General features: G+C 50.1%; 2 protein-coding genes across 2 annotated transcripts; one reads left to right on the forward strand and one right to left on the reverse strand.

The window, feature by feature from the left end:
• Nucleotides 1–443: 443 nt before the first annotated feature.
• On the forward strand, nt 444–2,796 carry POX_a00990 (uncharacterized protein; the record flags this gene model as incomplete). The annotated part of the gene is made up of 2 exons (XM_050109920.1): nt 444–2,002; nt 2,154–2,796. The coding sequence occupies 2 exons, from the start codon at nt 444–446 to the stop codon at nt 2,794–2,796; spliced, it is 2,202 nt and encodes a 733-aa protein (XP_049973688.1).
• A 3,280-nt stretch (nt 2,797–6,076) lies between these two features.
• POX_a00991 (uncharacterized protein) lies at nt 6,077–6,631 on the reverse strand (the record flags this gene model as incomplete). Its single annotated transcript, XM_050109921.1, has 2 exons — nt 6,077–6,225; nt 6,367–6,631. 2 exons carry the CDS (start codon nt 6,629–6,631, stop codon nt 6,077–6,079), a joined length of 414 nt encoding a protein of 137 aa, XP_049973689.1.
• Nucleotides 6,632–12,483: the final 5,852 nt, after the last annotated feature.

The following is a 12,483-nucleotide window of genomic DNA, read 5'->3' on the forward strand; positions in this document are numbered from 1 at the left end:
ATTCTCATTGAACTAGCCCAAAGCATTCCACTTAGAAATTCGAAGCCGGCCAGTAGTCATAAGTCTGTTCCTAACCAGACTTCCACCCTAAGGCTCTCACGTCCTTCACACCTGCCTGGCCCGCCTGTTGCCCTGGCTACGAGTCTGACCAACCATCCTGGGCTTTTGGACAGGTGGACAAACATTCACATTTTCCATCACCATTGAAGCCTCAGGCTAGATTTGAAATACAGCCAGTGACAAATTGATTTTCTCTTCGTCACCACGCTCTGAGCTGCATCGCGTCGCATCGCTACGCCTCGCTTTCAGCCCTCTCGGTTGATCTCGGTTGGTGCGGCCCATCTTTGGCGAATCGCACGTTTTTCGGCGACCACTCGCCAACTCCTTCACCACCACTGCCACCTAGCGACATCGAGCAACCGATCTCTGTTGTGCAAGATACCATGTCGGACGATCTCGATTATCTGTCGCCAGACTTCGATCTGAATTCTCTTACTGTGCCGCGTCTTCGCTCCATTCTCGTGAGTCATGACGTGCCATATCCGGCATCTGCGAAGAAAGCGCACTTGATTCGTATCCTTGAGGATGAAGTCATCCCCCAGGCCAGGAAACTGTTACGGGAGCGCGAGAAGGTCAGGAGGACAAGTGCAGGCATTACAGATATGAGTCGGGAGACCTCCATCACGGGCGACGAGGATGAGCAGGACATTAAATTCCCGCCTCCGACCCCTTCAACTACCGAGACTCGGCGCGGTGCTTCGCGACGAAGTGTTCGGGGATCGACTGTGGAAACGGATGGAGGGAACGCACCGGCCACCCCTGCTACCACGAGGCGCAAGGTGACTGCGAGATCTGTCGGGAAGCACCCTCGGGCTTCGGACACTGAAACTGGAGATGATTTAATGGCGACCCCGGTCCCTGCGGTCGGCGTGTCCCCTCGTAAATCCACCGCGCGCAAACTCCGACGGAGCTCCGTCATTCCCTCAACAGAAGTGGATGACATGACACCCTCTGTTAAGACCGAGCCCAGACATGACAGCGTTTTCACCGATGAGAACCCGTTTCAGAGCGGAAGCCCTTCAGACATCGCCAGCAGCCGACGGACAAGCCGAGACGGAAAACGCAAGAGTGGAGGTCGATTGTCTACAGAAAGTCCTGCGTTCAAGAACAGCTTGCGAGCGCGCAAGTCGGTTACGCCTGGCGCCGTAAAGCAGGAAGACGGCCTAGATGCTCCCTCAAGAGACATCTTCGACTTCTCAACCCGCCTTCAGCCTACTAAAGAAGAGCCCGAAGAGGAATTTGAATATGAACAGGACGATGGGGAGATGTATGATGAGCATGACGTTTTCACCGGCGAAGAGTTCACGCCCGATGAGCAACTCGCCCTTGAGAGTGAGCACTTCGCGCCCATTGTTCAGGCACGCAAGCCTGCTAAGAAGCAAAGCTCCGCAAGTATTATGGCGTCGTGGTTCGTGATCCTCTCCGTGCTAGGAAGTTTCGGTATGTGGTGGCGAAAGGAGAAAATCGAAATCGGATATTGTGGCCTTGGGAAACCGACATGGTCACTGGCAGAGACTAAGGTTCCAGAATGGGCTAATGTTCTCGAGCCACGCTGTGAGCCTTGTCCGCCTCATGCCTTTTGCTATCCCGACTTCGAGGCCCGATGTGAGCACGACTTTATTCTCAAGCCCCATCCTCTTTCCTTAGGGGGTTTAATCCCGCTTCCACCAACATGTGAGCCCGACAGTGAGAAGGCGCGTCGTGTGAAGGCAGTGGCAGACAAGGCTATCGAGGAGCTTCGAGAGCGCCGAGCCAAATACGAGTGTGGCGAGTTGAATGATGACGGAAAGCGTATCACACCTGAGATCTCAGAGGCGCAGCTCAAGGAGGAAGTTGGGAAGAAAAGGCGCAAAGGCCTCAGCGAGGCCGAATTTGAAGATCTTTGGAAGGGTGCCCTGGGCGATATCATCGAGAAAGATGAAATTGTAAGCGACTCTGACCGGTACGTGGCTCTTGACTCTTTTTTTTTACTTCCAAAAGCGCTTTTGTACAATGGTTCCGGATTTTCTCGTGAAGATGGAATGTGCTCTATGAAAGGGTCTCGATTCTGACATTGTTCACCGGAACTAACAGCGGCGCGCTTGCCATGACAGACCTTCCGACGTCCTCCTCCTTAGCTCAACCTCAACAGCCCGACTCCCCCTCCGATGCGCCGCCCGCCGTTACGTCCGACTGGCTCTCCTCGCGTATCGACTCCCTCTTTCACTTTTGATCCTCGTGGCGTGTGGTCTAGCCTACGCGCGCGCTCGAGTCCGCGCACGTCGTTCAGACATTGCCCGTGTGCCCGAGCTGGTGGCCACGACGCTTGACCGGCTGGCAACGCAAGCGGCGCTACATGCTCGAGGCGGTGCCGTTGAGCCTTATATCCCCATCGGTCAGCTTCGCGATGACGTCCTCCGATCCGAGCTACATGGCAAAAGGCGCGAGGAGCTATGGCAACGCGTGCGTCGTGTTGTTGAGGGCAACGCCAATGTCCGTGCTGCCGTTCGGGAGGGTCGGAGCGGCGACGTGGCCAGGTGCTGGGAATGGATTGGGGGTATTGGCAGCGTTAGCACTCCCGGGGGTGCCGGAAACGCGGTGGGTGACGTTGGCCGTCGCGACAGTGCACGGCACTTGTTGCCTTCGCCTTTGAACGCCGCAGCTGAGACTCAGCCCGCGACTATTGACGGCAATGACGATCCTGCCACTAGTCCAAGACAGGCCCGTCGATGGGATGAGGGTCGTCCCATTTATTGATGTCGCAGCCGACGCAGTCGTAGTCGGGCAGCATTGCGTGGCTGTAGAGGGTCATTATCCGGTCTCGTTTGCGAGGCTTTCTCATCCCCTCTACTCGAGACTTGACGCATTGCTCCGAGAGGCAGTACATGCGTTATGCTTCTGTCCAGTTTTTTCCTTGCATAGTGCTTAACCGCTTACCCTGCCCTTTTCATATTCATGTACATAGTTGGTTTCACTTTCTCTTGTCCATTAGCTCATTTGCATGTGCTGTCGTCCCCAGGCTTACAATACCCAAAGCTCTCTGTTAAGTTTGTCGAATTTCCCTACAAAATCCTTCTCTTATACACGTGATTCTCTCATGCTTTGGCTGCTACGTACAACGAAGGATGCTGCGATAGGTAGAGGCATATGTGGTCCTCAAGGCGCGGGTGGGCCTCACATTAGGGCTACGGCCTGAGTTGCAACTGTGAACGCTGGTCCGGAATCGGAGGCCATCAGGGCCAAGAATGGATTCTCGTAGCGATTGTAGCCCACAGTACTAAACAGCCACACAGAAGGTTCACACTGTGATCTCTCATTTCCATATGGTGGACAACTCAGTGCCATTTTCCCTCATGCTGCATTGACATCACCATTCTTAACCTAGGCTTCTATTTAAAGAAAGGATTTATATTCCGGCTAGGTAAATACCAGGGACCTAACCCAATGTCTGTTGAATGGGCTGTCCAGCTTTCTGAATATTGATTGCTGCTTATCCCTTGCCCCTGCGTAGGATATAGTACTCTATATGCTTCTGTGTTCTTTCTACCAACACCGGTCTCTATTGTGACAATGAAGGCACCCGGATCGAATAATCCGATTACTACGTATAAGAGCACTACAGTAGATTAGGTCTTAGGCACAATGTGTGCCGTAAATGGTAGGTATAGGTATACTGTGTACCTAAATTTGATCTGGCCGATGAAAGCTCCATCCATCATACATACCTACATTGGTAGGTGCCCAATGAGTAGATAGTCACTGAGGTACATACAGTACATGACTCGTTCGTTCCATCAGATGGATCTGTCTTTGGATCTCCGATCTTTCAAATTGTTCAAAAACTCGCTGGAGGAATCCTACTACTCATTGGGCACCTACCGATGTAGGTATGTATGATGGGTGGAGCTTTCATCGGCCAGATCAAATTTAGGTACATAGAAGGGATCAACAGCCAGCTGTGCTGGAAAACCAATAGCTCAAATTTTCCACTCCAATGATATCTAATTGGGAAGAGAGTACAGGGCATCCACTCAGGATTAAAAGAATAAACAAAAACTCCCGAGGACAGAGTATTGTATGTAGGAAGGATGATACAATCTCTCATTGGCCACAAATCCCGAGAAGTGTCCCCACTCCAAAAGTGAGAATCAAACACACTACCGTGGGCACGTGCGACGCAATCATCACGACTCGCTCGGCCCAAGATAAAGAGTTTCAACAGGAATGACTTATTTTGGTGGGCAATGGAACGGTTATTCTCGGATGGACCTATGGATTGCTGTTGCGTTTAGATGACCCCCTGACTGACGTACAAGAATGATCTTTGTCGGACTAGTCTAGACTGGACGACTACGCAAGAATGAGTCCGACAGGATGGAAGCTTTTTGAGTTTACCGTGTTTGTTGTTTATTGAAACATGGGTTGATTGTTGCGCCATGACATGCTCACCTTGGTAAAGTCTCGCGAGAGAGAGAGAGGAAGAAATTGTGCTTGTGCTTTGCCCCAGTCCAGATCAAGCTAACTCTCTCTGGTCAACGCTGGCTAGACATTACAAGTCACGAGTGACAGCACATGATGAAACGACGATCCATTCGGAAAAGTGTCCCATCACCTCGCGCCATGACCATCTCCCAGAAACGAGCTCTTATGTATTCAGCTCAGGCTGGCAGGCACGGATCAAATAGCAGCAGCAGAAACGCGAGAGTGGAACCACTGCATGCTTCCCTTTGACAACAAACAGCGCAGACAACTCGAAATCGGGCCAACAATAGGCCGGACCAACCAGCAGGCGCTGCGGGCTGAGGTATCTGTTGGCTTGACATGAAGAGGTTGGTGCACGCCATCGGTCTCCGCTTCCCTTCAGGAGTTTATATCCTGAGCGCCGTGAGCAAATCATTTGGGCAACGTTAACACGAGCGGAGCGCAAGGGAGGTACGGTCCCACGTTCAACCGCTCTCTTTGGTAGTCGGTGGCAGGCTCATAGCACCAAGCGGAGTCTCGGGGTTGCAGGAGAGTCAGACCGCTCGCCCCTCAGAGTTGGGGGAGGGATTGCTCAAAGAAACTTCGACTCCTGCGATGTGTGTGAGTGGGACGTCTAGAGCGGTGGTATCGCCGATAGCGAGAGCTGTAACGTGGGATACCCACGCCCCACCCACGCTGTTCATGACACCGTCTTGTTTTCCCATTTCCCGTCTTCAAAATGGCCCGCTTGTATCCCCTAGCGTGATAGGCCCCTGAAGCTATTCGCAAATCAAGGCTTGTTTGTTGAAAGACACTTTTGAGGGCAAAAAAACGTAGAAGATCAAGTGGATGAGGGAGGGACTTTGAAGTGCGTCTGTGGCTGAGCTTCGGCTGGTGAAGAAAGTCAATACGTGTCACTGCACTTTGACTTTTTTTTTTCTCCTCAAATGGTATCCTCGAGGAAAATTTTTCTCTCTACAGCAGAGGCCTGGAGGAGCATTAGTGTGAATTGGAAACGGGGGGATGGGAATGAATCCGTAAGGAGTCATATCGATGCACTCTTGCGCAGATTCTGCCTTAGCATCGGACACTCGTTTGCCAGGTACATTCAGCACATAGGGGCGATCGTCGACCGCTCAGATGATGGAGCACAGAGGTCTCAAGTTCACTGTGCGCCAAGCGGGATTCTGAACCAGGTCATTTTTTGCCCGGGAGGGATTCTCCGGAGTCAACATCCCGGCCCAGTCAAAGATTGTTAATGACGGATTCTTCAACTGAGGACACCATGCACAGGCCTTGCATACCTCCCCCCAAGCAAGGGTTCGCACCCCATCTCGAAAGATTATCGAAGCGTTCAATGGTTAACTCAATTTTTGACCATCAAGCTGCCCCCCTCTTTCCTAAAATGACCCTCATCTTGCTTTGACATTGCAGGGCCGAATAGGGCCGAACCGAATCTAGCGTCTTTGGGATCCTGGTGCATGGGCCATCTTGCATGGACCAAGGAAGGACATGCCTCGAGGTTTGACTCCAAGAACACGCAGACATTTTGGACAGAAAGCACGACTGTGACCATCTATCTCATCTGGTGTGCGACCTTGGCACTGAGCGTTGGAATTTTCTTCAAGCCAATGGCTTCAAGCTTGGAATATTTCTCCGGATAGAAATTGACAAGTGAGAACTTCGTATTTGGCGTGTACCTAGAGACCTTGAACAATTCAAAGTCTGCGAGATATTTTGTGGATATATGATTCAATAGGGATGCCTGACCCTGTCAGCATTGTACTTAGAGAGCCGTGTCATCGAGCGACTTGGTTTGAGATGACAGGGCGAGTTCAAGCTGATCCCGAGATATACGTCTCTTACATACGTGTCTGGGAGTGTCGAAACCTGGTGCCGCGAGGTCAATACATTCGTGCGCGTTGCGTGATTGATCGTAAGGGCTGGCATTACACCGCTTGCAGCGGTGAGGTGTGTGATGTGCACCTGTCTGTCGGAAATTTTTTAGTTTCAGAATTGCACCCACTGGATCTGGCCGAATCGAAAGCTGAGCCACCGGTTTGGGTGGAAAATCAGACGACTCGAAGGGAAAGAACAGGCCGGGGTCATTGCCGAGGCTACCCACATTCATGACCCATGGAACGCGATCCACCAGCTGGAGCGAACCAGTCAATGAATTAAATGATAATATAATAATATAGATGCGTTGGGTGTCTTACCCATGCGAGCTTCAGACCTACCAAGTATGCATGAGAAGTTGCTGTTGGTCGCGCTGGCTGCGAACGGTGAAGATGAGATGGCACGGGTGAGATACCACGGCTAAGGGGCCGGTGGTCTGTGTATTCGAGCCACTGTGCTGTTGAGATCCCTCTAGTACATTGTGTCGGTGGAACATGAGGATACAGATTTGACTCCAGTTTTCACTGCAGTGACCCAATCCTCACTCGGTCTTGAAGGCGAGGTACCTCAATCGCACCAACAGCAAGCAGACGACAATTTTTTTTCAAGCGCGTATAGATGCACATCTGAAGAGCATTCTACATGCAGCGCAAGGGATGCGTCAACCAGAGTGTGCGGAGTCTTAGGGTAGAGACTGACTGGAGTCCGAGGCCGTTTGTGGGCATCTCTGACCCTAAAACTGTGCTGCAAAAATTATTGGGAGTATCAGTCAACATTTGAGCTAACCAGAGCACATCCATCTTCCGACGTTCGAGCCAAGAAGGCACATATAAAATTTCAAGGCGCTGCAATGTATCCGATGACTGGTGTCATCAGAGATCGTGCAACAAGCACTTTTGGGTGTGCAATGGGGCATCTGACCGCAAGACTTGGCGCCACACGGGAGGCTCTGATGTCAATCAAAATCGATGGAACCATCAATCGAAGAAGTGCAAGGGAGCCAGATGAAGAGTGAGAGTGGGTTGTCTGACAAGGTGGTTAGAGTTCGGTCTCCGATCTCCGATCTTCAATGCGCTTCAGGCACGATCGATCTGGGACCTACAATTGTGTTGTATTAATGGTCATCTCAAATTTGTGCAAGCGTGCGGAGTCAATGAGCACGTCTCCTTCCCGAGAGTCTTTGTGGCATCCACGTGAGGCTCCGTCCCGCCTTACCAAGAATGGAAAGTCCGTACAACATGTATTTTATCCGCGACTCTAAGGTACGCACTCGAAGGTCCTGACTGTGGTGAGGGTGATTTATTCAGTTAAATATCGGAAGAAGCTATCGATCCCTGATAAAGTGGAGAGCTCTGGAACCTGGCAAAGAAGTACACACTGACGAATTGCCTGGGGCCCGAAGTTTTGCGTCCTTACTTTTCCTTCAGGTTGGACTTCGCCGGTGCCCCGTCCGCGCAGCGCCATGGATTCTTCCAGTTCGACATAATATAGGAAGATCAAAACGTCTCATCGGGTTCCAAGTACGGTGCTGTATATCTCAAAGTATAGGTAGCTATGAATACATGTGTAGATATATTGCTACGATAGTGTACAACCGCAATATGTGTACTTACAATTTTATTGACTAAGGCGTGCAGTATCCGAATGGGCAAGCAGCAGAAGGTGGCTCTCAGTGATGGAGCCCATCCTTCCAAACTCTTTTTGTGAGCGATTCCTTCCACAAAGACAGATGAAGTCAACTGACTTAAATTTCACTCCCCTATGCTTAGCCATGGCACCCGACGAGATTGTGGCAGGTTTGAGCAGAGCACTGTTTCGACGAGGAGGAATTGAGGTACCAGTGGTACCTCCCACCAGTGACTGCAGTAGCCAGGGGATGGCACCATTGAAACATGCACGCGTACCTATGACTACTCAATCCACACCCGCGTAGGGTTCATATGGCAGCAGTATCTTGAAACCTTGCGCACCACTGCATTTTTGAAGCATCGCCCATTTTCTTGGTACATACTGCCTTATGGTGTCTTGGCGCCCATTTTCAGACTAATGCAATGCAACAGCTCTTTTTCTGAAACCTAGCCCCATACAATCTACAACGATCTGGAGGCTCTTATGCTGCCAATTCTTGTAGTATGTGAGCGGTACATGACTCGTATATAGCCTCATACTACAGAGCACAGGTTTACGACTCACAATGTAATCACGTACATACAGTTTAGTGAGTAGTGAATGCTTACTGCATACTTTCATTGATAGGTAGACATATACATGATTCAATAGAGGGTGTGTTTATTTGTTTGTATAGGTAACCGAACAGACTGCTGCGGCCAATATGACTCTGCGAGAGCGGCGGACGAATGAGTTCTCGCCTGAGTCATTCACCGATACTGATAGGAAATTAGGAGTGGAGATGGTCTCCACTTGATTGGAGCAGAACTGCTTGAAATCCATCGAGAAAAAGTTGAAATTACCTTCTGTGCGCATGACATGGGGGGTACATGGTATCTCTTCTATGCTTGTAAAATGTCGCATCGTGAGTTAGCCGACCGAACCAGTTTGGCAAATTGTACCCGAGATGTGGGCGTGACCTTTGTCTACTGCCCAAGTCCAAGTGCATTGAAGACTACTACAGTAGTACCCGTGAGAGCGTACTTTAGGTAGGTACGTCACTCTACTCCCTTGTGGATCTGCACCGAGGATGCCACCACCGCAACTGCCAACCGGAGCCCGTACAGTACGAGGCTGGAGGCCATTTTTGAACACATTCAATGATGACTACCCATGTTGATATGCAGTCGAAGTTCTTACCTAGCTCCCTCATTCTATGCAATGGAGGCTCAGAATCATAGTCGAGAATCAAGACTCATCATTATAGAGTTTGAGCCGTTTCTTACTCGTTTGCAAGCGATCAATAAGACTCTCCATAGATGAGGTGCACCCAAGAGGATCGAATGATTGATCCCCTCTAGTTGTGAACTGAGTTGATATAGCTCCTCTTGAAAATTGGGTTCATACCGGTAATGTTGACAATGTGCCATTGTACATTCTCAAAGCACACACAGTTCGAATGAACCATTCCTCGATTAGGTATAGGTGACAAGACTCCGGGAGGCAGACTCAGAGCTGTGTTGTGGGTGGCTTTTTTCGGCGGGTATGGTACCCTCAATGGGAAGGATTTTTGTACCTTGGTACCGTCTCTGTAAACGCCTACGCACGCTGTCATGTTGGGTAACTTTTACTTTGGGAAAGCATGTACCGTAGATCGACCAATAATCAGATGTGGAGGAACTGATCTCATTGGGATCGCCACACAGGCGCAGCGCCCGAGAAGGAAAACGGTGACGAAGTGGCCAGGATCCCAAGGGAAGGCACAAGGGGAGAAAAGAAAACAAAAGAAAAACAAAGAAGAGAAGAGAAGAGAAAAAAAGAAACACCGGCGACGCCTCGGGGACCATTAATGACCTCCACATCTTCGTGGTAGCCTATGAAGAGGCCCGGAGTAGTATATCCCATCGCACCTGGTCCAATCTTCGCCTTCCACAGTGCGCATCCCCACTCCTTCGGTCGCTCAAACTGAATCTCCTCAAATGAACGGGGCACCCTCTTCGAGTTGGATCGAGCGTGGTGAAGGCAAGGTAGGAGAGTAAGAACACGACTATTTTGAGCCGACTGCGAAGTAATAACAACTTCCCAAAAAAAAAAGAGAGAAAAACAGTACACCAGTGAGGGGATTCCGTACGGGGATCATTGGGGTAATCTTGACTAGTTATTTACATTTCACAGCACCATGTAACCCTGAACATGTGTCCCATCGGCCAAGGTACCGATTTCGAAGCGTTGTAGCTTAAATTACTCTGACCAAGAGGCCGGGTCTCCCACCTCCCCCCGTCTTGTTAGAGGGCTCCCGGGGCAACATTAACACCGAAGGGGCTTAGAGCACGGGAAGGATCTGTGAATATCAACCAAGCGATGCGAGGATCTGGCCGTAGTTCGAACCTGCGGTTCCTCTGTTGCAAGATCGCTCGGAGTTGGAAATGACGCGGGTCCCCGACGGAGTTTTGCGATCCTAGTGCCCTTGAGGTGCATGCAGTACTGCGCATTAGACGGGGTGGTAGTACATACTGTACAAAATCATGTTTATGTTTCTCTATCGTCGTGATTGTCCGATGCATGTACCTCTGGCTGTAGTAACCATCTCCCCAGTAGGGGTATCTCGACTTATCAACTCAATCCTGCTTGCTCTGCTTGCTCATCGGAGTCTGGGATGTTGAGCTGAGTGGCGTGGTATTGCCTCGATCACTAACCGACACCCAGCCCTAGGCGCATTCCTTTTGAAGGCTCTTCGGTGGATGATGCTACGATCTTGGACCCTGTACACCGTGACCCACCAGCTCGAGCATGCAGGACTGCATGACACTTGCTCCCTTCACGGATCGGTTCGAGAAAACAATTAAAGGTTCCGGGCAATGGTCGGTGTGCAGTGAGCAGTGGTGCAGTGATACGCGATGCACCTAGCCATGACCATGGAATCGTGAATCACGAGAAATCCAATAAGAATCGACTGATGCGGTGACTCCAAATCAGGACACTTATCCACCACCTAGGGCTACTGGTACCTGTCATGCTATGCCCAATACATCGATAAGCTGCCAGTCGTATAGATGTCTAAGTCGGGAACACTTCGTACACTAAAAATCATTGCGCCTGGTCGCTCGTTCATGTCGCAACCTGTGGGCAGTGCCATCTAAGAAGTAAATTTTCTCTAGGAACGTTTACGACCACACTTTCTCAAAGAGGTATGTCGGCCTGTTGTTCCTCTCATGCCTTCGTCACTAGCATAATGCATCCATGATACCTTCCACCTACATTACCTATCCTATAAGGATTACGTACATGGCGGTACCCGTAATAATGAGCTAGTTACTTACCCACGAGTGCATCATTCGAGTGTCTCATGATCCTTATATCATAACCATCCTCCATCTCGCGGTTGGGGAAATAGACTTGTGTCCGACCCCTACATAGCGTGATTCTCACTTTAAAATATCTCCCTCATTTTTTTGAGTTCTGATGCATTCTGCTCCTGTGGGAGTGCGGGTGCTTGGGCCATCATACTGAGTCGCCATCCTTAAACTCTCATTTTTATTTTCATCATTTCTTCTGAACAGAATATGGCAGCTCCAAAGCGGATCCACTGGGTTTGTACGCCACACTCGTAGCTTCTTGATCTTCAGCTACGAGCCTGTGACGGTCTACCTGTCACTCGGCCACACAAGATGACTATTATTCCTCTCTTTCTCTTGCCCTTCTGGTTTCCCCTCTTTTCCCCCTCCCATTAACATTTTCGGCCCGCTAGTAACTTTTTGCGATTTTAAATTTTTTTGGAGTCGATTTTTGATTTTTGATTTTTATTTTTTGCTCGCTCTGTTCATGATTCATTGTTTTTCCCCTTTTCTTCTCCATTATTCCACTTCATCCTCCCATCCCCCTTGTCTGACCCGAAACCCCTCCCAAAAAAGACAAGGCTAGCTCGGGTCTGTCAGTTGGAGCTCCTGAGCAATCAGCGCATCCGGATTTGAACCCAAACCGATTCTCATCAAATCGACGGTATCGGCGTTGGTGGGCAGAATAAGATCAGCCACCAAAATATCATCCGTGATCCGGAACCATTTAGCCACTGACCCTTCAATTATCTTCCTCCCTTTCAGAATTTCAGCACCGTTCGCTCTCATTTTCTCATTGCGGTCGAACGAACCGATGAGCGATAAAAAATTTCTGCGTGAAAAGGAGCAGATTGGGTTGTCCGAGGTCGCGCTTGCTTGACACAGAGACACTTGCCGCTCCTTGGACGTATGACGGTTATGGTCTGTCGATGACCATTCATCCCCTCTAGTCATTCGGCTGGTGCTTTTGTCGTCGATCTCTGATTTTGGCCCAACTTTGATCCCATTACACATTTGATTGCTTGTCTTGAGCTATCTTCTCGCGGAGGACCATCATTCCCAGCTGCTTTCGCGTCGGATTAACTCGTCGCCTCGTCAAGCGGGTCTCTATCAGATCCCCTCCCAGCGACTATCTCGAACT

The sequence above is a fragment of the Penicillium oxalicum genome, chromosome I (assembly GCF_001723175.1).
Source record: "Penicillium oxalicum strain HP7-1 chromosome I, whole genome shotgun sequence".
In the NCBI taxonomy this organism is placed as follows: Eukaryota; Fungi; Ascomycota; class Eurotiomycetes; order Eurotiales; family Aspergillaceae; genus Penicillium; species Penicillium oxalicum.